General features: G+C 41.4%; 1 protein-coding gene across 1 annotated transcript in view; it reads left to right on the top strand.

Moving 5' to 3' along the window:
- The window catches only part of HHIP (hedgehog interacting protein), a 92,321-nt gene that overhangs the window by 54,049 nt on the left and 15,385 nt on the right, over window positions 1-22,887 (top strand). The window contains exons 5-11 of the mRNA XM_066232673.1: window positions 4,875-5,026; window positions 5,455-5,628; window positions 6,292-6,435; window positions 10,846-10,967; window positions 13,801-13,924; window positions 14,878-15,008; window positions 19,545-19,626. Of these exons, the coding sequence (XP_066088770.1) occupies window positions 4,875-5,026; window positions 5,455-5,628; window positions 6,292-6,435; window positions 10,846-10,967; window positions 13,801-13,924; window positions 14,878-15,008; window positions 19,545-19,626 (929 nt within the window). The remainder of the gene's footprint in view (window positions 1-4,874; window positions 5,027-5,454; window positions 5,629-6,291; window positions 6,436-10,845; window positions 10,968-13,800; window positions 13,925-14,877; window positions 15,009-19,544; window positions 19,627-22,887) is intronic.

The raw sequence follows: 22,887 nt of genomic DNA, 5'->3' as shown, positions 1-22,887 counted from the left end.
GAGGTCTTCATTTGTACCTGTGTGCCTGTGCCATGTATATAAAATAAATCAGAAGATGATCTTACTGTTTGCAGAAGCTGCCTAGTTCCTCCTGTAATCTAGCTTTCATACAACCAAGTTCTTTCCTTTTCCTTATCAAGTTTCGAGTTGGAGAAACCCTAGGTGCCGATATACTAATTAGCCTATGTGTCAAAGTTATCCAGAATATTTATTTATTCTCTTTAGTGCTTGTCTTTGGGTCGTGCACATTTCTAATAGTGTAGCGTTGCTTAACCAGCCACCCACCTCCCACCACCAAAATCAGCATCATAAGAAAGAATGGTGGGAATAAAACAACAGAACTTTACTTTGTTACCTGTTTACATGCCTAAGCTCCTCGCGGGCAGGGGTTGGTTTTGATTGATTGTCTTAGCCCTAGCACCAAGCACAATGGTTAACACATAGGAAGGTATTTGATCAATATTTGATAAATGAATGTTAAATATGAACTCCTTTTTGACAAGGCAATAACAAGGCTATCTTGAACTTAGCACTGCACTGTTTAATATATGTTTCATCGATTTCTTAATACCATAAGGCTGTTTTGTAGATTAGTGAACTTGAAGCCAGTCACTTGCCAAAAGGTCACTAAGAAAAACTATGCAAAAATGGAACATGGTGCTTCCGGTTCAGAGCTGCCCAGTTCTGTTTCCTAAAATATACATTCCTTGAAGGAGATCAAGGCACATTTTAAAGAGGCCGACAATCAGGAAAAATTAACTTCAACCCCACTGAAAATATGAAGGGAATGTTTTCTTCAAAATCGTATCATAGTGAAAGACCATGCCCCACAATTTCTCTTTAAAAAAGAAAAAAAAACTTTCTGGTATAACCATTTTGCGATTAGTTCTCTTTTTCAAATCCTTTGGGTCCTTCATAGACCGAGAATATTCTTAGTTAATTGGTTAGAACTTTGATCTAGTTACCAGAGAAGAGGGCATACCCCCCCAAACTCTAAGACTAGAGCTGATCTTGTACTTATATATACTAAGTCCTCAATACTTTTTGTTTGTGGGTTCTGCCTATTTTCTGTGGTCCCTGGGAGATTTCTCCTGAGAGGGGAAGGATAACTGGATGGAAGTTAACTACTTATGAAGAGTCCCCAGGGGTGCAGCGAGGAGGTGGCTGTGATGTACTCTGAAACACGGGTCAGTCTCAGGGTGGATAGGGACATTATTTTCCAGTCTCAACCACCTGATTTTGGGGAGTCCTTTGTGCTTGGTGTGGGCTATCTAGAAGAAGATATAGTTGTATTGGGGGGCTCAGGACAGAGGAACGAGGGTTTCACAGTAGCTAATGATGCTCGGGTGATGCTTCAGTCAGTTAATAGGAGGAGGAGGAGAAGAAGAAAAAGAGGAAGAGGAGGAAGAAGAGGAAGAGGAAGAATCATACAGATAGAGGAAGCCTAATGTCTGTTGATTACTTGCTGTCTGTTTGGTTTTTACAGTGATTACACTCCCAGAAGCACAACGTGCACTCCTAGCAATCGATATTAATAATGAACTCCAAGTATGTGCATATTTGGACAAATTGCTGCTGTTGATGTGGGCATGGATAGGCATTTTGGGCAATAGTTTGCAAAAGTATAATGTCAGAAATCAGTGTCCTTTTGAAAGGCCTCTTCCATTCACCTTTCTATTAGCACGTTTTTCTCCCTCTTCAGTAGCTTGACTGAACTAACCCCCCGTGAGGTTCATTCTCCCCAGAGGCTCAATAGATACAGTCCCATAATTTGACACTTCTGTAAGAAGCGCATGATCTGACTTCCGTAAAACTCCACATAATGAGGGGAAGGGATGTGGAGGGGTAAGAAGAGAGCTGGTAACATTGGCACAAGGGCTTTCTGCGACGGCTCCCAGGCGGGGCAGGTCCTGGTGGGGAGGGCCAGCGCTGCGGCAGCCACAGGGGCCTGGAGGCCTCACGTGCCTGGTGGCCTTTCCAGCTGTGGCCTCTGACCCAGGCCCGAAATGAACCCTTCAATATCCAATCAACGTACTTCTCCAGATAGATCTGGAAAAAAATGACCCAGATCTCAAAGATAAGTTTGCATTTGAGAGCTATGTCATGATTTGTCAGCAACATACTTTAAATAGACAACATAACTCTGAAGGCTTATCCAAGTTAAATGTGAGCTTATTGATTCTTTCATCTCCTGACAGTCATATATCCCTCCTCCCCGATCTCTGAGCACTTGGGAGTCATGATAAATTGAAGAGCTAATTTCAAGAGATGCTCTAGGATACTTACACAAAAATTTTCAATAATATAGTTATGAAAGTGAATACTTCTTTGAAATCGGAGTAATTAGTGTAAACTAACCAGAACACTACTTTGTACCTGGGCATTGATTTAAACAATATGAAATCATATTTAATGATTAAATAAATATAAAAGAAATAAAGAGATATACGTATGTATGTATATGTGATAGACATATATATTTTGAGAAATGTAATAACCACTAGTGAATTTGGATAGAGGGTATACGGAACTTCTTTATACTGCTCTACAAGTTCTCTTTGAGGTCGAAATTATTTTTTAATTTATATAAATAATATACTGCATGTAAAAAATATGACATCATATATAATGATTAAACAAACGTAAATCCAATTACCTGAAAATTTCAAAATGACTGACATTTTTTTAAATTACTCTTTTGATTTATTTTCTTATCATTCAAAAGCCTCATTCTGTTTCCGTATTTGGCACTTTTATAAATGTCAGTTCCCAAATTCATTTGTGGGATAGGTGACACTTGGGATTTGTGTAAACCTCTTTTCCCATTGGTCTTCCTACAGTCCGTGAATTCTACGTATCTAATTCCTGGAAAGCAACCAGCACAGCCATAAACCATGCTGCTCTCCAATTCTAACTGTATTTCAGATGATTTGATTAAAAACTACAAAAGAACAGCTTTCAACAAAAGCTGCTCGGAGTGGAGCACACACATTTGTGAAGTGGTCACGCAGTCCTCTCCCTGCAACCATGGCTTTACAGGGAAAGCCTGCAGAGGAGGAATTAACCACAAACTCAATCCCACCCCCTGGGCCTCCTTCTAGGTCCCACAAGGAGGTTTAAATGTGCAGTGGCTTTTCCACAACCAAATCTTAGTGTCACACCCCAGCTTTCAAAGCCTCATAAAAAAGGCCAGAGATATTTATTTAATGGAAATGTAAAAAGGAAAACAGCAACATTGAGTCCATTCTAAAATCATCATAAAAAAGATATAATCTGAAAAATTTAGGCTCATACATAAACCATAGTCATTAGAGCCGGACCCTTCAAAGAGTTTGTTCTTTGGATTAAAATTAACATCAAATATATTGCGATATGCAAATGAAGAGGCAGCCTTTTTTGACATCCTAACAATGATTTGGAAGTTCTGTGATATTTGTGTCAGCTTTCTTATTTATACAATCTTAAAGTCTGGGTGTTTTCACTTTGGGTGGCACATATCTGAAAGCGTTTTTTTTCTCTTATCCAGGAAATCAATCAATAGTGTTTAATTTACTAAAACTGAGCTTTTATCCCCAAAACTTAAAATTCTCAAATCCATGTAGAATACGAACTACAAACAGTTTTATGCTTTGCTAGTGACACATGCTATTCTGGGGACAAAAAGCACAAGAATGTGTTCGTTATTGAGCATAACCTTGTGCATAAATTGTAATAGTAGATTTTTTTCCCTCTTCTAACACTTCTAGGAGTAATGGGTAGCTTTTTTGCCATAAGAGATGTGTGTTTAAAAAATAGTGTGTATAAAGTGACGTACTAAGAGCATTCAATTTCTAGGTCACTTTTTTCACAATTCATCAGACCTCGCAGTAAGTGCTCACTGACTTACTGGAATATGAACTTAAGTCTCTGATCTAGATAATATTAGATACTTTGATTTCATTATAGACATTCCTAGACTACTTGTGGGATAAAACAAATGCTAAGACCATACTGAGTTTCCAGCTGAATTAGCAGAAAATAAAGATAAAATGCCTTTCTGTTTAAGAACATGATAGTGTTTTAATTGTTACAGCATTTGGCAGGCCTAATGTACACAGTCCTTGACATTCATATAATAACAAAAGAAAGTTATTTGGGATTCTTATTTCCTACTGTCCCCTTTCCTCTCTAGCATTTCTCCCAGCCCCATCCCAGCCCTGGCTTTTAGCTCTCCTCCCGTTTCCCCCGTCCTTCTATAAAGGAAAGCTCTGAGCAGTGAAGGGATGGGTGCATGTAAAAATGCCTCATTTCTATGTAGATAGGCCAAGGCTGCTTATTACCTAGCTATGATGAACAGACCACCATCGTTGTGACAGCTGATGGCGATGCCTCCGGGGTAAAACAAAGGTTTACATATTACACAAGCAATTTAACTGTTTTCTAAACATATTGCCAAGACAGTGGGAGTTGGCAGCCCACACTGTGTTTTAGGTTTTGGAGACTTGGATTGGAAGTGACTGCTGATTATGAACCTTTTTATTTGTCTTCCATGGACGACCAGCAACCTAGTAACCCAGCCGAGAATTCTTCCCAGCCCTTCAACTTGTCTCCCTAGCGTCCCAAGCTTACGGTACACAAATCACTTGAGGAAAGGAGCGTCCGGCCGGGGTCTTGTGCAGAGATAACCGCACCAGACAATTGGCTTGTTCTGACCCTTGAAGAGTTCCGCAACGTGAAATGTTTGATAATCCTTTCTTATGCAGTAGGCAGAAGAAAAGCGTCCCAGGCAAAGATTATCCAGAAGAAAGAAAGAGACCCTTCTGGGGTCCCAGCTGAAACACAATAAAGAACATAATTAACTTCGCCGTTCTTTTGTGTTTTCCGTTTGACTGCAGGGAGGAGATGAAAGGGGGCTGCTAAGCCTGGCATTCCACCCCAATTACAAGAAGAACGGAAAGCTGTATGTGTCTTATACCACCAACCAGGAGCGCTGGGCTATCGGGCCGCACGATCACATTCTCCGCGTCGTGGAATACACAGTCTCCAGGTACCAATGTGATGCCTGGAAACATATATATATGATTAGGCACATTCACTGTTATCTCTCTATATCGCATCATCCTTTGTGTTGTCATTGTTGAGAAAGTTATGAGCCAATGGCCGTACGGGTGGCAATAATCCAACCCATCGTCTGCATCTCCCTGGAAGCCCCGGGTGTGTGTTTTTATGGAGAACTGAGAAAAATGATCACTTTGGCACTTTTTCTTCGACGACCTCTCAACTTCAATGCTACTTTTCTGCAGCTGGGAAAATAACGTAATTTGGGGGTAACTTTTATTAGCCCCAGTCGAGTGTGTGCTGTTCCCCTGTTTACAGGCCAGGTGTCTGCTTCCCTGGGCGTGGGCTCTCTCCTTTCTAGGGGATTTGGCATATGTCTGTAATGATCGTGGTGGTTGTTTCCTCCCCACGCTGCAGGAAAAACCCCCACCAGGTTGATCTGAGGACTGCCAGAGTGTTTCTCGAAGTGGCGGAACTCCACAGAAAGCATCTGGGAGGACAACTGCTCTTCGGTCCCGACGGCTTTCTGTACGTCATCCTCGGGGATGGCATGATCACGCTGGACGACATGGAAGAAATGGACGGGTTAAGGTAAAAAAAAAAATAAAAAACAGGTTCCACTTGATGTTAAAAATGTTCTTTAGTGCCAGGAAAACGGGATGGAACCAGTGAGTGAAAAACTGCCTTTGAACGGTATCACCTTGGTTAGATATTGAACTTTGGTTGTTAGTGTCTGCATTTATAACACAAGGAGGCGCTCAATAGCATGCTGAGGGAGCATTTTTGAAAGTTGCTGTCCCAGGATGTCCCAACAGTAGTCGCTGCTGCATGGTTTGTGCAGCACGCAGCCCTGAGAGGCAAAGAGCTCTCATCCTCCGCGCAGTGGCCCTGCGCTCAGACACTGCCACCAGCAGTCTGCATGGTGCACCGACCTCCTCCAGGGAGTGTCTTGGGGACCGCAGACTACATGGGTTGGCAAAAAAAAAAAAAAAAAAATGAAGAGGACAGATGCGCACAGCAGCACACGCCTGAGGCTGCAGTCTTCGGCCACCCAACCAGCTGTGTCTTGGTGCTGCCGGTGGCAACCTGTCTGAAACCAAACTGCCCCTCCTTGTATTTCCCATGGTAGGGAATTCAGAACTTGAATCGTTTTGCCTCGAATAGGGGGATGATTTGTAGGCCATCTCTTGCACTTGGTCTAGGTGAACTGTGTAGCAGAAACAGAAGCACTAACCTCATCCTCCGATTTCTCAGTGACTTCACAGGTTCCGTCCTCCGGCTGGACGTGGACACAGACATGTGCAACGTGCCTTATTCTATCCCGAGGAGCAACCCGCACTTCAACAGCACCAATCAGCCCCCCGAAGTGTTTGCCCACGGCCTTCACGATCCAGGCAGGTGAGAGCCTTCGCCTGCTTTCAAGCCAGGCTGGATTCAGGAGCTGGGAAGGGAAGGAGGGGTCTGGCACCAAGCAGCCAGGAGGGGTGTGCGAGGCTGAGCCTGAGTCCCCACCGGCTGGCTCACTGTCCGAGCCAGTATTTAAGAGTCTCTTGCGTTAATGCGCACAGCGGAGTTAGAAGGTAGGTTAGACAGGGGAGGGGACTGATGCGTGGAGAGAAACGGCCCTCAGGTTTTGGAAGGCTATTATTAGAGAACACCATTGGACCAGTGTAATGATTCAGAATTCAGTTGAATGATCAGACAGATAATAAACCTTTCAGTTTGTTTCCTTAAATCCATCTAAATGATCCTTTCCTTACACATTTAATGGGGGAAGGTAAGAGCTACCTTGCAAGGATGCTGTAATGATTAAAAACGTCTCTGTAAGTAAAGTATAAAATAGTCTGACACACCTGGTAGAGTTTGAATAATTTATACTTCTTATTAACATAATTTCCCTTAATAGATATAAGGAGACAGTATCAACTTGTAAGGAATTGATTAAACAGTAACATTCTTTTCCTTGAAAAAAAAAAAGACAAATACAAAGGGAATTCTAAATGAAATATTGATTACTTATTATGATAAACAGTAAAGAAAGGAACGTCTCTCAGTATGTAAATGAGAAATTTGCGGTACACTTTAAAAAAGCTATCAAGTCGAATGTAGCCATTCTGTGGTGAAAGCTTCACCCAATCCGTGGTCTGCGTGTCATACTAAGGGCTATCTGGCCACATTCATTCATTTACTAGCTAAGGTATTATTGCTATTTAATGTTTATTGAGTGTTCGGTGTGTGCACGGTGAGTATTTCCGAACTTTTTATTTTTATAATCCCGCGTGCCCTCCATCTCCCCTCCATCAAAGCCCAAGTCCACAGTTCATTTCCTTTTTGGCATCTCAGCAGATCTTAAAATCTGTGCGACAGGGAATACTTAAGGTGGGCTCAGGATGTGGAGGAAACTGTCACATTCCTTTCCTATAGCTCAGAACTCGCAGATGCCACCACAGTGCAGCACATTGAGGTCGAGCAGCCTGAGTCTCCACGGTCGCACTAGCACTTGCCCGCAACCCTCCCCGGGGTCCTGGGCCCTCGGTGTCGCCTGGGACCTCACGTATGGCAGCAGGACACCAGTGCCACCCTGGTGGCAGAGGGCTGAAGGCACAGTCATGCCTCCCTCCAGGATTATTTTAAACAGAGGAATATTTAATAAAACAAAAAGGAAACTAAGAGAATTACTGGCTAAACATAAAGCTGACTTTTATGAGGCACCTGGGTGCAGCGTACTGAACTAAGTGTCTCACGCTTGTTATCTCATGGTGCCTCTCATGAGGGCATAGCTGGTACCAGGTCCTCACCCCCTCCCTTTATAAGACTTTAATTAAAAAATTTTTTTCCATTAATTTGAAAGAGAGAGGAAGGGAGGGAGAGGTAGGAGAGAGAGAGAGAGAGAGAGAGAGAGAGAGCAAAGCATCAACTCATTGTTCCACATAGTTGTTCCATTTAGCTGTGTACTTATTGGTTGCTTTTCATATGTGCCCTGATCAGAGATCCAACCAAAGACCTCAGCACACCAGGAAGACGCTCTATCCATTAAGCCACCTGGCCAGGGCCAAAGCTTTAATTTTTTTGAAGTGGTTTTAAGTTCACAACAAAACTAAGTGGCAAGTACAGAGATCTCCCATATACCTGCTGCTACCACACCTGGAGAGCCTCCTCCCCACTACTGTTAGCCCCACCAGAGTGGTCCATTGGTGACAGCTGCTGAACCTACACTGACTCATCATAGTCACTCCAACTGCATGGTTTACATTAGGGTTCACTTGAGCGTCATACACTGTATGGGTTTGGACAAATGTATAGTATGTATCTACCTTTATGATATTACATGGAGAAGTTTCATTCTCAGACCTTCCTTCCTTCTTTCCTTCCTTCCTTCCTTCCTCCCTTCCTCCCTTCCTTCCTTCCTTCCTTCCTTCCTTCCTTCCTTCCTTCCTTCCTTCCTTCCTTCCTTCCTCCTTCCTTCCTTGGAGGCAGACAGACAGACTCCCACATGTGCCGGGACCAGGATCCACACAAGTCCCCTGCCGGGTGATGCTCTGCCCATCTGGGGCCACTGATCCATTGCTTGGCAACTGAGCTATTTTAGCACCTGAGGTGAGGCCATGGAGCCATCCTCAGCACCTGGACCAACCTGCTTGAACCATTTGAACCATGGCTGCAGGAGGGGAAGGGAGAGAGCTAGAGAGAGAGAGAAAGAGAGAGAGAGAGAGAGAGGGGGAGGGGATGGAGAAGCAGATGGTCGCTTCTCCTGTGTGCCCTGACCAAGAATTGAACCTGGGACTTCCACACGTGGGGCCCATGCTCTACTGCTGAGCCAGACTTTTTTTTTTTTTTTTTTGTATTTTTCTGAAGCTGGAAACGGGGAGAGACAGTCAGACAGACTCCTACATGTGCCCGACCGGGATCCACCTGGCACGCCCACCAGGGGCGACACTCTGCCCACCAGGGAGCGATGCTCTGCCCCTCCGGGGCGTCGCTCTGCCGTGACCAGAGCCACTCCTAGTGCCTGGGGCAGAGGCCAAGGAGCCATCCCCAGCGCCCGGGCCATCTTTGCTCCAATGGAGCCTTGGCTGCAGGAGGGGAAGAGAGAGACAGAGAGGAAGGAGGGGGTGGGGGTGGAGAAGCAAATGGGCGCTTCTCCTATGTGCCCTGGCCGGGAATCGAACCCGGGTCCCCTGCATGCCAGGCTGACGCTCTACCGCTGAGCCAACTGGCCAGGGCCGCCAGACTTTTTTTTTTTTACATAAGAAACTAAAGGTTAGAAGGATCAGGTGATTCTCAGTGGACCTAGTATTCAGCCAGAGCTAAAGACCTCATGGCGCCCAGCAACTCAGCAACTCAACCTTTGGGAGACCTGGCCTTTTCTTCCCAACTTGCTCTTTCTTGTTAGAAACAGGTTAGACTTTTTTGTTTTTGTTGTTATAGTTTTATCTAAAAAAAAAAGAAAAGAAAAGAAAGCAATACAGGAAAATTTTCTCACCCTGCATAGATTTAGTTCCACCTTAAGTCACAGCATGTTGATGTCATGATGCCTGCCAGGCATTGTGTTCTGTGAACCCTTGAATCAAAGAGGACAATAGAAGGACTGTTGCCACAAACAACTAACCCATCTTTGGCAGGTCAGGCCTATAGTTTCCCTATTATGAATGAGATAATCTGGAGGCCACAGTCTTTGTTTTGTTGTTGTTGTTGTTGTTTAAATAATTGCTACAATGTTGCCTAAGACCCAGAACCTACTCTCAGATTGTTTTATTTTTTAATTTATTTAATTGCCCCAAGGGTTTTGTTTTGTTTTTAAGTCATTAATATGTTTGGGGAGGAAGACCTAAAACAGTGATTTTTAATGGATGATTTGGCAATGCCTAGAAACATTTTTGGTTTTCAAAACCTGGGAGGAACGATTCATCTAGACCCGTGGAGGCCAGAGACCAGAGACGCTGCTACACATCCTACAATACTCAGGACAGAACACCACACCACCACCACCACCACCCGAAGAATCACCTGCCCAAAGTGTCAATAATGATAAGTTTGAGAAACCTAAAAACAATGCAACACTGTCTTCCACATTTGTGAGAACTGCAAAATTACATTATTCCACTTTACTCTTTCCCCAATCCAAACTAATCATGACTTAAAACTGTGAACAAACAGTGAGCTCTGTTTATGTCGCCTGGTTTGAACTAGGTAACACAGAGATAAGGAAATTGGAAGTGGCTCATGTCCTCATGGAGTTTATAGCCAGTGATTTAAGTCACAGAAAAATTCTGGCCCAAAACATGAAGACGAAAGTCAACTGAAATATGTCTGTGGTTGTGGGACCGACCTTATTTGATTCCCTAAATTGGAGTGCACACTTTCCTTTGTTAGAGCAGCCTGAGTTAGACCATAGCACTTCATAGAAGACACACAAAACCCATACTACAACTAGTTTCATACTGTATGTAGCAAATGGGGGTTGATGCTACTCTGCTGATCCTTATTCTTATACTTTACCAGTTTATTATACACATGATGTTCCTTAATAACAGACAAACAAGTGTTTTAGTGTTTTAAGTCAGTCTGACGTTCATAATGGAGGGAGATACCAAGGAAAATTAAGGAATATTCTCTAGAGATCATTAAGCTTCAGCGGAATAAACAAACACACCAGGTTGTTTCCTTCAGCCTTTTCTAGATGATCCAAACTAAATAGCCCGAAGGGTCCCTGCCAGCCCAAAAAGAGTTCCTGTGTCAGGGAACTCTGGTCTGAGCTTGGAAGACACACATGTAGGAATTCATGGGTGTCCCCTTTTTGTTACACAGATGTGCTGTGGACCGACATCCCACTGACATAAACATCAACTTAACAATACTTTGTTCTGACTCCAATGGAAAGAACAGATCATCAGCCAGAATCCTACAGATAATAAAGGGGAAAGACTACGGTAAGTAGAGCATCATGTGTTGACTTTGCTTTTGTTTGGGTTTATCTTATTTTTTCTGTAGTAACCGCAGAGAAAAGGAGTTCTGCACAGTAAGCATGGGGAAAGCAGGAGACACGGGCCTGACAGTGGCCAGGGAGTAAACTGCTCACTTGTTAAAGGTCCAGTGACCCTTACAAGCCCTGGGGGTCCCATTTGGGCAATTGCCTTTCCTACAGAGTGAATGGTGCTAGGTGGGTCCAGAAAACTTAATGGACCTGCAAAAGTTAGCAATTTATATTTTGCTCACCTGAGAATCAAGGGGAATAACTTCTATTTATTTAATATATAAGGGAGAATTTGCCTTAACATCTTACATATTGAGGAAGAAACAAGCATTAAAGATTAAGAAATTTTTCAATAACCAGCACGCTAGTCTTAGCAATTAGGAAAATTGTGTTTCAAATAAGAATGTAATTGTTAAAATGTGTTTATTTTAGAAGAAACAAAATAATTGCCTTGTAAAAACATATTAGTGCCCTGGTGGGGTGGCTCAGTTGGTGAGAGCATCGTCCTGATACTCAAACGTTGCCAGTTCAACCCCCAGTCAGGGCACATACAGGAACAGATCAGTGTTTCTTGTTTCTCTTTCTTCCTTCCTCTCTCTCTAAAATCAAGTAAATAATTTTTAAAAAACCAAACATATTATTTACCTAAGCCATGGAAATGGGATGTTTAGACATTATTTTTAATAACATGACTACTAGTTATTTAGAGATACATATAAAATATAAAGTCAAATAATATGAAGTCAAAGATACTTAACATTTTTCAAAATTTTAGTATTTACTCCTTTTGGAAGACACAATATATCGAATATTATGATTCAGGGAACATAATAGATTGAAATTACTAAATTGATTGCTGCTTCCATTTACTCATTTGATACAAATATTCACTTAGTACCAGGAATGAGGCAGCTGTATTAGTTCAAGTGGTATGCAGTTGTTTTTTTTTTCAGGTATTCATATTCATGTATGTGTGTGTGTGCATCTCACAAAAGCCAAACCAAAGAATAATGTGGTTTGAAATAAAAAAAGCTAATGAGTTACTAGCTTGATGGCATTGCATCATTATGTGTAGATTAAGCTAAAATATACAAGCATATTAGTTGGGGCTCAGCTGAAACTGGTAACAATATTGGCAGCCCTACATCTGTGTATTAAAAACACATCCACAGGATCCTTTCACAGTGTGTACATATATCAAATCACCATGATGTGCACTTTAAATATCGTACAATTTTATTGTCAATTATACCTCAGTAAAACTGAGGGGGAAAAACCCTCACATCCACAGTGCTTACTACACGCCAGCCCTGGAGTAAGCTCTTTATAATAGCTACTCATTTCATTCACAGAACACCCCGATGTGACAGGCACTGTTATTGGCCACATTGTCCACATGGGGAAACAGACACAGAAAGGTTAATTATTACGTAACATAGAGCGGCAGGGCCTGATTTGAACCCTGGCAGCCTGACTCCAGAGTCCCAGTCCTCAGTCCTTCAATTATCCTACTGCTCTGTGTACTGGTTTTTAAAACCTGTCTTTTCTACTTTTTATAATGCCGTGGTCACCATAATCTCATGGGGAGAAGGAATTACTGTCTTTCCACAAAAGTTTTTGCCGAAAAGACAGCCTGTTGATAGTGACTTATTAATAGTAAGCACATACTATACTTAACCGGTAATAAGTAGTTTTCAGGTTGATTTGCATCTGGCTTTGGATCTTTTCCATTGCCGTTAACATATGTGTATTCCAGTGTCTGATGGCATGCATGCAAAGACTGACATGCGTGTTCACACATGTGATTCAAAAGGAATGACTATAGATGACTTTGTGAACCACACAACTCCACCAACAAAACTCTCCAAATATTTTAAGTGAAGATATTACTTGACTAAGTGACAATGTTTTAAATGTACAGCTGTAGTTTTGTTTTGTTTTATTTTATTTTATTTTTTTGTATTTTTCTGAAGCCGGATACGGGGAGAGACAGTCAGACAGACTCTCGCATGTGCTCGATCGGGATCCACCCAGCATGCCCACCAGGGGCGACGCTCTGCCGCGACCAGAGCCACTCCAGCGCCTGGGGCAGAGGCCAAGGAGCCATCCCCAGTGCCCGGGCCATCTTTGCTCCAATGGAACCTTGGCTGCGGGAGGGGAAGAGAGAGACAGAGAGGAAGGGGGGGGTGGAGAAGCAAATAGGCGCTTCTCCTGTGTGCCCTGGCCGGGAATCGAGCCCGGGTCCCCCACACGCCAGGCCGACGCTCTACCACTGAGCCAACCGGCCAGGGCCCAGCTGCAGTTTTAAAGACCTTTGATGTACTATACTTTTATTTTCATTAAAGTGTAGACTTTTAAACATTTTATATGACTTGTCAGAGGTCTAGTTCCATTGACTAAGTATATGCAGAAGCATTTCTACCCCCCAAAAAGTCAGTATTAAAAAATTCAGTATTTATTTTTAAGTATTTTGGTTCTAAAATAAATAACCATGATTTCCAAACTACTGAGATTCTAATTTCATGGAAAACTTGCTATGCCCTGGGACTTACAATAACAGCCGGCATCTCAGAACCCTCCCATTTCATTAGGTTGTACGTAGAAGCCCTTCAGGTCTATACCAGTTCAGCCAAAAGAGTAACTGTTTTCAGTAAACAGCAAGGCTCCATCATGGAACACACATATGAGTTAAAGGCAGGGACTGGAATCATTGTTGCTTGGCCTGCCTTGCTTTTATTTTATGAAAATATGTCTTCCTTTGACCTAATGCTGTGTTTATTTCTTTCCAGAAAGCGAGCCATCACTTTTAGAATTCAAGCCATTCAGTAACGGTCCTCTGGTTGGCGGGTTTGTTTACCGAGGCTGCCAGTCTGAGAGGCTGTACGGGAGCTACATGTTTGGAGACCGCGATGGGTAGGGGTCTGGGTACCACAGTCTGATATCTCAAATGGCATATTTATTGATTAGTGGGCACAGTGCCCTAAAATATTCAAATGAGTGTCTCCCTGTGGGGGGTCAACTCTGGGACACACCTAAGTATTATTTATTTTTAGTTCCTTCCACTAGTTATGGTGGTTTAAAGAACTATCTAAGAGATGTTTTTTTAAACAGACCTGATCAAGTTCACAAAATAATTGTTTTAAGTGCAGAGAGGTCTTCAGAAGGACTTTTCATATTATTTAGGCTCTTCCCTCATCCTCACCGTAAATATTTATATATATATATCACGATAGTGAGTAATTTGAAAACTATCGTTTTTACATGAGTTTATAAATATTTTTAAAATTACATTGGAAGGCTGAGAATTTTTGCTTTTGCCAGACTTTCAATTCTTTTGGCAAGGTAATTCTTCCCTGTTGGTAGGAATACTCCCAAATTAAATTTTAGCCTAAAGATGAGAGGGCACATGGTGAATAATTATAAGAAATTCTGGGATGAAAAACAAATTAAGAATCTTGTTTCCCAAGTCAGTGACATCCAAGTATATGGCAGCTTGTAGGGTTGGTCGCTGCAGGGAACTAGAAATGTATACTGACCCCATCCAAGGTCTTCCCTCTGTCCCACTCTCTGATTAATAGCACAGCATGGAGTCTAGTCCTGGAGTGCAAGTATCATTCTCTGGAGGAAGGGGAGGGCTTTTCTCAGACTCAGGTACTTTTAGTGCCCCCCCCCCCCCAGGGAACGAGATCTTACCTTTAAATCCTTTCTCCCCACCTGAGAATCTCAACAGTATTCACACACATTTTTCCCTTTAGAAGCCAAGCGTGTGTCACAATTATTTGTTGAGTTTTATTTTAAACATCTGATTGTGTTTTTTAAGCCAAGGCATGTTTTCATTGCAGGTTTATGGTCTGTTTGTGTTGTAGGAATTTCTTAACTCTCCAGCCAAGTCCTGTGACCAAGCAATGGCAAGAAAAACCACTCTGTCTCGGCAATGGGGGCTCTTGCCGAGGGTACTTTTCGGGTCACATACTGGGATTCGGAGAAGACGAATTAGGTACTGTACAAACTACTTCTGTTAAGTTTCATTCTCACTCCCTTGCCTGAGAAGTTCTGTTCTGCTTGTTGGAACTGTAACCTAGAGCAAAGATGACCTGTGGCAGAGATCTCAGATGGTCCGGTTATGTATTCTCTTTCAATAACCTTTCTCTGAGGGGTCTTTACATCTTATTTCTACTCCAGAAATATGAAAGTCACCAATGCAGGAAAAAAGTTTTGGGTCCTGAAGAGAGGGAAATTTTTAAATGTCTACTAATATTTTTGATGCATCTGAGTCATTTGTTTATATTCTCCATCTGAAAACCTTTCCATTTATCCATGTCTCTTGGAAGAAATTAAAAATTTGTTGCAATCTGAACTTCACCTTAACCTCTCTTTCCTAACTTTTTTTTTTTGTCCACTGGGGTGTGGAATTTATACAAAATACTCTTGAATTTGTAGATCTGCTTTCTGACAGACTAGAAATTAATTTCTCATTGATGATCTGTGGGATAATATAAATTTATTTGTTCATAGGTTATCAAGATATCTATAAAAAAGCTGTTGAAATTGGAATATGATCAAAGAGTGGAAATGCTACTAATTTTAAATTTCAAAGATAAATGTCACTTCCCTTTAAAAAAAAATATAATGACTCCCTTTAAAGAAAAATATACAAACAAACATGACTACTATGCTCCATTAACATCAGAGACGAACTTCTCGGTATGAAGAAAGAGTTGTAAATCAGAATATTTCCTCTAAAAGTGTAGATTTGGTTTTCCTATATCAGATGAAGGCTTCATCAGAAATAGTTCCATGACCTTTACTTAAGTTAACAAAGAACTCAGACAAGATTCTTGAAACACAGAACACATATTTCAGTGCTGCAGGAATATAATGATTCAAAGAAGAGAAATCCAGTCTGTCCTTTTCTGGTTCCAGCATTGGAAGCATTTTAGAACTACTTTTCTCTTGATACTCTCCTACCCTACTCATAGGAACCAGAAAGACAGTCTTTTTCTCTTAAGTCCTCTGTAATGTAATTTAAATGTCATTGATATACTCTTACTTTAAAAATACAAATTAGGATTAAATTGTTTATGGCAGAGTTAGAGATGAATATTTGTAGATGTTGTGACTGAATCATTTAGATTTCTCCAGACCTTACTACAAATGATTCACCATCAGTCATCCAATTAGCGTCACCAAAGGTTTGATTGATTAAAATATCCAAAGGTCGCCTGACCTGTGGTGGCGCAGTGGATAGACCATTGACCTGGAATGCTGAATCACTGTTTTGAAACTCTGAGCTTGTCTGGTCAAGGCACATACAAGGAGCTATCACTTTGAGTTGATGCTTCCCCCCCCCCTTCTCCATCTCTCTCCAAAAAATAAATACATATATATTTATTTATATATATATATAAAATGTATATATATATATATATATTTGGAGATATATGATATATCTCCAAAGGTCTATCTATACTTAATACTGTGTTGGCAGTAGAACTAACAAGTGAAGCATACACAATTCCTGCTGTCCGAACGCTACATCGTGTATACTTGATAGTCAAAAATAAACATATTTTCACTTAATTATGTTTTAATGGGAAACTGGAGTTAATTAAGAGCCATATAAGAAAATGAGTAACTTCTTACATTTTTTGAAACAAAAAGTATTGAGAGTCTGTTTTTTTCTGTGTCTTTTTTTTTTTTAACTATAAAATCAGGATAGGTTTGTTGGAAGAATCAAATGAGTATAACTATCTAAAGTACTTGATGCAATAAATATTATTTTTTTCCCTTACATACCTTTGCTTTTCAACTTCATTTTTACTTTTTCTGTTTTGTCTGTGTGTTGTTGTTGTTGTTGTTTTGCAGGGGGGGAGTTTGTTTGTTTTTAGAGAGAGAGAGTCAGAGAGAGATAGATAGGGACAGACAGATAGGAATGGAGAGAGATGGGAAGCATCAATTATTAGTTTTTGGTTGTGACACCTTAGCTGTTCATTTATTGCTTTCTCATATGTGCCTTGACCATGGGGTTACAGCAGACCGAGTAACCCCTTGTTCGAGCCAGCAACCTTGGGTCCAAGTTGATGAGTTTTGCTCAAACCAGATGAGCCACGCTCAAGCTGGTGACCTCGGGGTCTCAAACCTGGGTCCTCTGCATCCCAGTCTGATGTTCTATCCACTGCGCCACCGCCTGGTCAGGCTTGTCTGTGTTTTTTTTTTTTTAATTTTTTTTTTTTTTTTATTTTTTTAATGGGGTGACATCAATAAATCAGGATACATATATTCAAAGATAACAAGTCCAGGTTATCTTGTCGTTCAATTATGTTGCATACCCACCACCCAAAGTCAGATTGTCCTCTGTCACCTTCTATCTTGTTTTCTTTGTGCCCTTCCCCACCCCCTATCCCTCTCCCATTCCCCCCTCCCCCCCGTAACCACCACACTCTTGTCAATGTCTCTTAGTTTCAGTATTATGTCCCACCTACGTATGGAATAATACAGTTCCTGTTTTTTTCTGATTTACTTATTTCGCTTCGTATCATGTTATCAAGATCCCACCATTTTGCTGTAAATGTTCCGATGTCATCATTTCTTATGGCTGAGTAGTATTCCATAGTGTATATGTGCCACATCTTCTTTATCCAGTCATCTATTGATGGGCTTTTTGGTTGTTTCCATGTCCTGGCCACTGTGAACAATGCTGCAATAAACATGGGGCTGCATGTGTCTTTACGTATCAATGTTTCTGTGTTTTGGGGATATATACCCAGTAGAGGGATTGCTGGGTCATAAGGTAGTTCTATTTGCAGTTTTTTGAGGAACCACCATACTTTCTTCCATAATGGTTGTACTACTTTACATTCCCACCAACAGTGTATGAGGGTTCCTTTTTCTCCACAGCCTCTCCAACATTTGCTATTACCTGACTTGCTAATAACAGCTAATCGAACAGGTGTGAGGTGGTATCTCATTGCCATTTTGATTTGCATTTCTCTAATAGCTAAAGAAGATGAGCATCTTTTCATATATCTGTTGGCCATTTGTATTTCTTCCTGGGAGAAGTGTCTATTCATATCCTCTTCCCATTTTTTTATTGGATTGTTTGTTTGTTTGTTGTTGAGTTGTCTGTGTTTTTAATGGAAACCCCAGAACATCCTTTTCAACAGTCAGAGAGTAGTAGGATCTGTTTAATACACAACAAAAGAATGGAATAGAGAAGTATTGACCAAATCAAGGACTATTTCATGAATGAGAACCAAAATATAAATTTTGAAGCCTTATAAACATGTAATCATAAATACAATGTCTAATTCCCTATTTGTGTGATTCACTCTGCATACCGCACTATAGGCGAGTACTGGCAGTAAACAAGAGCAGCTGTCTCTTGAAAGGGCCCTCCCTCCATCCGTTGTAGTTCATCCTCAGGAACACAGCCTGGTACCAGCGTCAGAGAGAGAGCTGGGGTCAAGCATCAGGGTCTCTCCACTTCTCTCTTTACAATTTTTAAATTTGTATTTATTTTGTTTTAAAAAGCTAAACATTTGAGGCCCAGTTCCATCTGGCCTCAAATTATCAATTAACAGTGACAACATGGTAATCAAACCTTTCAATCTTGGGCAGAATAAATCAAGATAAAACTTACCATTCCACACTCATGATAGAAATATACTGAGCCTCACTTAGGTGCAAAGCCCTGTTCTAGGTGTGGCGGGTCCAGCAGCAGATAAAAATCTAAACTGTTGTCATGAAATTTATATTCTAAAGGAGGACAATAAAAATAAATTTTTAAAAATATGTACTATGTGTCAGTTGGTAAGTAGTGCTTAGGAGAAAAGTCTAGTTGTGAAAAGGGGTAGAGATTGCTAGGCATTGGGACAAGTGCATTGTTAAATAGGACAGTCAAGAAAGATGATGTTTTGGCACAGACTAGAAGGAGGGAGGAAAAGTGAACCCAGTGGTGATCTACTGAAAGACAGGGACCTGGGACAGGAACCTGCTTCAGGTGTTCAAAGCCAGGGGCCAGTGAGGCTAGACAGGAGTGAACAGGAGGGTAAAACATTGCACATGAGGTCAGAGCAGTGAGGGGGGACAGTCTAGGCCACTGTCAGAACTCACCTGTGCTCTGAGAGATCAGAAGCCATTGGAGGGTATCGAAACGAGTGTGATCCAACGTACAGGATCGAGCTTGCTTTAACAAGAATCACTGTGGCTGGTATGTGGAGAGAAAACGTAGGAGGACCAGGATAGAAGCAGGGAGATCTATCAGAAGGCTGCTGCCATAACCCAGGTGAGAAATTACTACGTGCTCGCACTGGAGTTGTGGTGGGTTGCAGAGTGAAGTGCAGACACGTGATACTGTCACAGTCTCTAGGCAAGTGATCTTCCTGCGTGTGTGTGGACACACACTCACATATTCATATCTACAAATGCATGTACTGTATATAGAAATTATCTGCTAGGCAGTAGGAGGTAAAGCCCTGTAATACTGTGGAATAATGTAATACTGTGGAATAACTTACGGTATTTCTCTACATAGGGGAAGTTTACATCCTATCAAGTAGTAAAAGTATGACCCAGACTCACAATGGAAAACTCTATAAAATCGTGGATCCCAAAAGGTGAGATTGTTTTTACTATTCCTTTACTTATTGCCATTCCACACTCATGATAGAAATATACTGAGCCTCACTTAGGTACAAAGCTCTGTTCTAGGTGTGGCGGTTCTAGCAGCAGATAAAAATCTAAACTGTTGTCATGAAATTTATATTCTAAAGGAAGACAATAAAAATAAATTTTAAAAAATATGTACTATATATAATAAGTCAAGAACTATTCTTGTCCACCTTGTCGTGGTGCATTCAAATTAGCAATAGACAAATTGCAGGTAACAGTCAAGAATGACGAACGCTTCTGCCCTGTCCCCACACTATGTACTGTCTTGAGAGCACCCTTGACCCCCATCTATGAGGGCTAGCCTAGACTCCTCTGAATTTTTTTTTAATGCTGAAATGTAAAAGCCTCAGTGCAGTCACACAGTCATGCCATTCTGGTTGTCATCAGAGAGCAGTGTTATATTTGTGGAATGAGTCCTTGGTTACACGGCCGAGGAGGACCCGATGTGTGAGGAAGGGGCTTTGGCCCTCCCGTGGGAAACAGTGAACCCTCCTGGTCTTTCGAGAAAACTAGAAACATGCCGGCAGACATTACAGCTGCTTAATATGATTTTTGTTAGGTGATCGGGATAAGTTAGTTTGGCAGTTCGACATCTGAGCCTCATTTCAAAACTATCTGGAAGCTCGCGGCTCGCGGCTCGCAGCTCACAGGCGGGCTTCTGTGGCGAACAAACAAAAACCGAAAAGGGATTTTTGTTGTTCCCCTCGGCAAAAAGAATATTTGAAGGTTTAAAGAGTATGTTTATCCACCTCACCTCCTCTCCACCTACCCATCACAGCGCATGCCCAAAGTTCAGATGACCTTGTCATATTTAGCCAATTGTTAGTTTCACAGATAGAATGGGACTATCAGAAGCTCCTAAAATGATATACTGTCAAATACATGTTTAGTCACAAGTTTAGAGACAACTATTACGGAACCCAAGCATCCTCATAAATAACAACTTTTGCTGAACACCAGCGGTTATTGGAGTCCAGCTATACCTTGCTGTGAATTTCAAATTAGTTCTATCGTATACTTACTTACCTTAATAAGTTCATTGGCAAATTTAAATTCCTGAATTTCTAGTCCTTCAGAGGAATAAATGCTAGTAATCTGAAAAGTTTACTGAAAGCAATAATTTACGTATTCAAAGCATCACTTACAAGTTTTAAATTGGGCATGCTTGTCTGAAACAGTCACTGACTCACAGAATGGAGATTCATGTCCATTAACCATACCAAAGAATACTATCATTTCTGAGTAAAACGGAGGTTGACATCGGTACTGCAGAAGCCAAGGAAAAATGCTCAGTTCTAAATGGTCTCTCTGCAGTATCGCTTACGGGCATTCACCTCACAATCATAGCATTCCTTCTCTAGTTAATTACACATTTTCTTTCACAGTAACACAAGTATGCGTCTATGCCTTGTGAGGGGGTTCTTTTCCCCCTTGAGTGTGACACCAGTGTTCTCTCTGTGAAAAGCAAAGTAATGAATGAAAATTACATCAGACACTGCGGTGACTGTTGAAGTTGGCGACAGGAAGAATGAAAAATGCAACCTAACGTCAATTCATAAAATACCCGCATTCTACTGATCGATAATGAGGTTGAGGGATTCACCTGGGATCTCAGGCCATTGTTATCCTGTTGCGTTTATCCCGGTGGATTTGCTTTTGCAAGCTTCCTGGTGGTGTTATATTTAACGTTCCCTCCTCCCCACAGAATCTTTCCCTCTTCCTCTGGATTGTTTAGTCTGTTGGTGGTGCACGGAGGTGAATTTTACACCTTCAACCCATTATTAGTGTCTAATTACCAGGGTTGCCATAAGGGACCTTGGTTTTGTGATCTTAGGGCCTCCTCTCGTAGGGTGGTCTCAGAGTGACATACCTGAAGGGCCTGACTTCTCATTAGGGTGCCTATTTCTGGTAAGTCATGTCATGTGTGGGGCCAGGGTTAAGATGTGTGTTTGGTTTTTAGGAGGTGGGGGGCGTAACAGAGTCCCAAAGACACCGTCCTTGTATCCAGACATGGACAGGAATTTCAAAATTAAACCGACTGTAAGAAAACAAATGTTTTCATAAACATTTGTTGGGAGTCTTGTGCTGTTTGGATTTGGATGCCAGCGTTTATTATTATAGTATTTCTGCCTAGATCAGTTGAATTTCTATATAAGTACACACTTTCGTGTATCTGAGCGGGATTATTTTGAAAACACAAGCATATGACTAGCCTCACAGTCTGCAGGATGTCTGCTTCGAAGCAAAACTGTTTTTCTAAAACTTTTGAGGGAGAAATTGAAGAAAGAGTCTCATCAATTGAAAAAGCAATATACGTGTAGACATTTCTGGTTTTTTCAAACATCTATCTCAAATTAAATTCTGAGGTGAATTTGTATTCTTGTAGAGGAACCCCAGATTTATCAGAATAAGGTTTTCAGAATGACTGTCAAACATCAATGGACTCCTGGCCCTGGAAGAGAAGAATAGCAAATTATAAAAATGTTATATTCTATATTAGAGGTCATAGAAGTTACTTTCTTTACATAGGATTTGTTTTTTCTGTTTTTTTCCTTACATAGACACGCACACATACACACTCACATCGACAAAAAATAAGGCAGTTTATAAACCATATGCAATATTCTTAAGTCACTCTGGCAAAAGCAGGCAAGGTTTCTGCATTACCACCTCAGTCTGTAAGAACTGTGTGGCCTAAGGCTACATGTTACATATTCATTTACATAAGTGTACAGTCACTTACAGTGGACGTCCTCAGAAAAGCAAGGCAAGATAATTTATAAAAAGTGAATGCCATTATTTATAATAAAAAGAAAAAGGAAGAAAGAAAATTCAGTGGGAATACAACCAGGTTTTTCTAAGGCTTGCCTAGAACTCTGGAGTCATTTAAGGGAAAGGCAGAAAAGGGATGAATTTTGCCTCCATGTTCGAATACTGGCCACCCCTCAAGAGCATCTTTCTGAAGCGGAGCCGTCACACCTCCTGGCGGAGTGGAGGGAGGATCGAGTCCATACCAGTCACCTAGCCAGCTGGGCCAGCTCACTGGGTGCCCCGAGTCGGAGCTGCTGGCTTCTGCGTGCCCTACCTGGGAGCTCTTTTGGCCAGCAGTTCCTGAAACCAGACTCCAATACAGTGAGCCCAAGAGCCGGGCAGTCATCTTAGTTTCACTGAGTTGTGCCATCTGAGAGCAGTCAAGAGTAGGAGTA

This window comes from Saccopteryx bilineata, chromosome 1 (genome assembly GCF_036850765.1).
Source record: "Saccopteryx bilineata isolate mSacBil1 chromosome 1, mSacBil1_pri_phased_curated, whole genome shotgun sequence".
NCBI lineage: Eukaryota > Metazoa > Chordata > Mammalia > Chiroptera > Emballonuridae > Saccopteryx > Saccopteryx bilineata.
The sequence above is the reverse complement of the archived record's forward strand: the minus strand, read 5'-3'. Positions and strand labels throughout refer to the sequence as shown.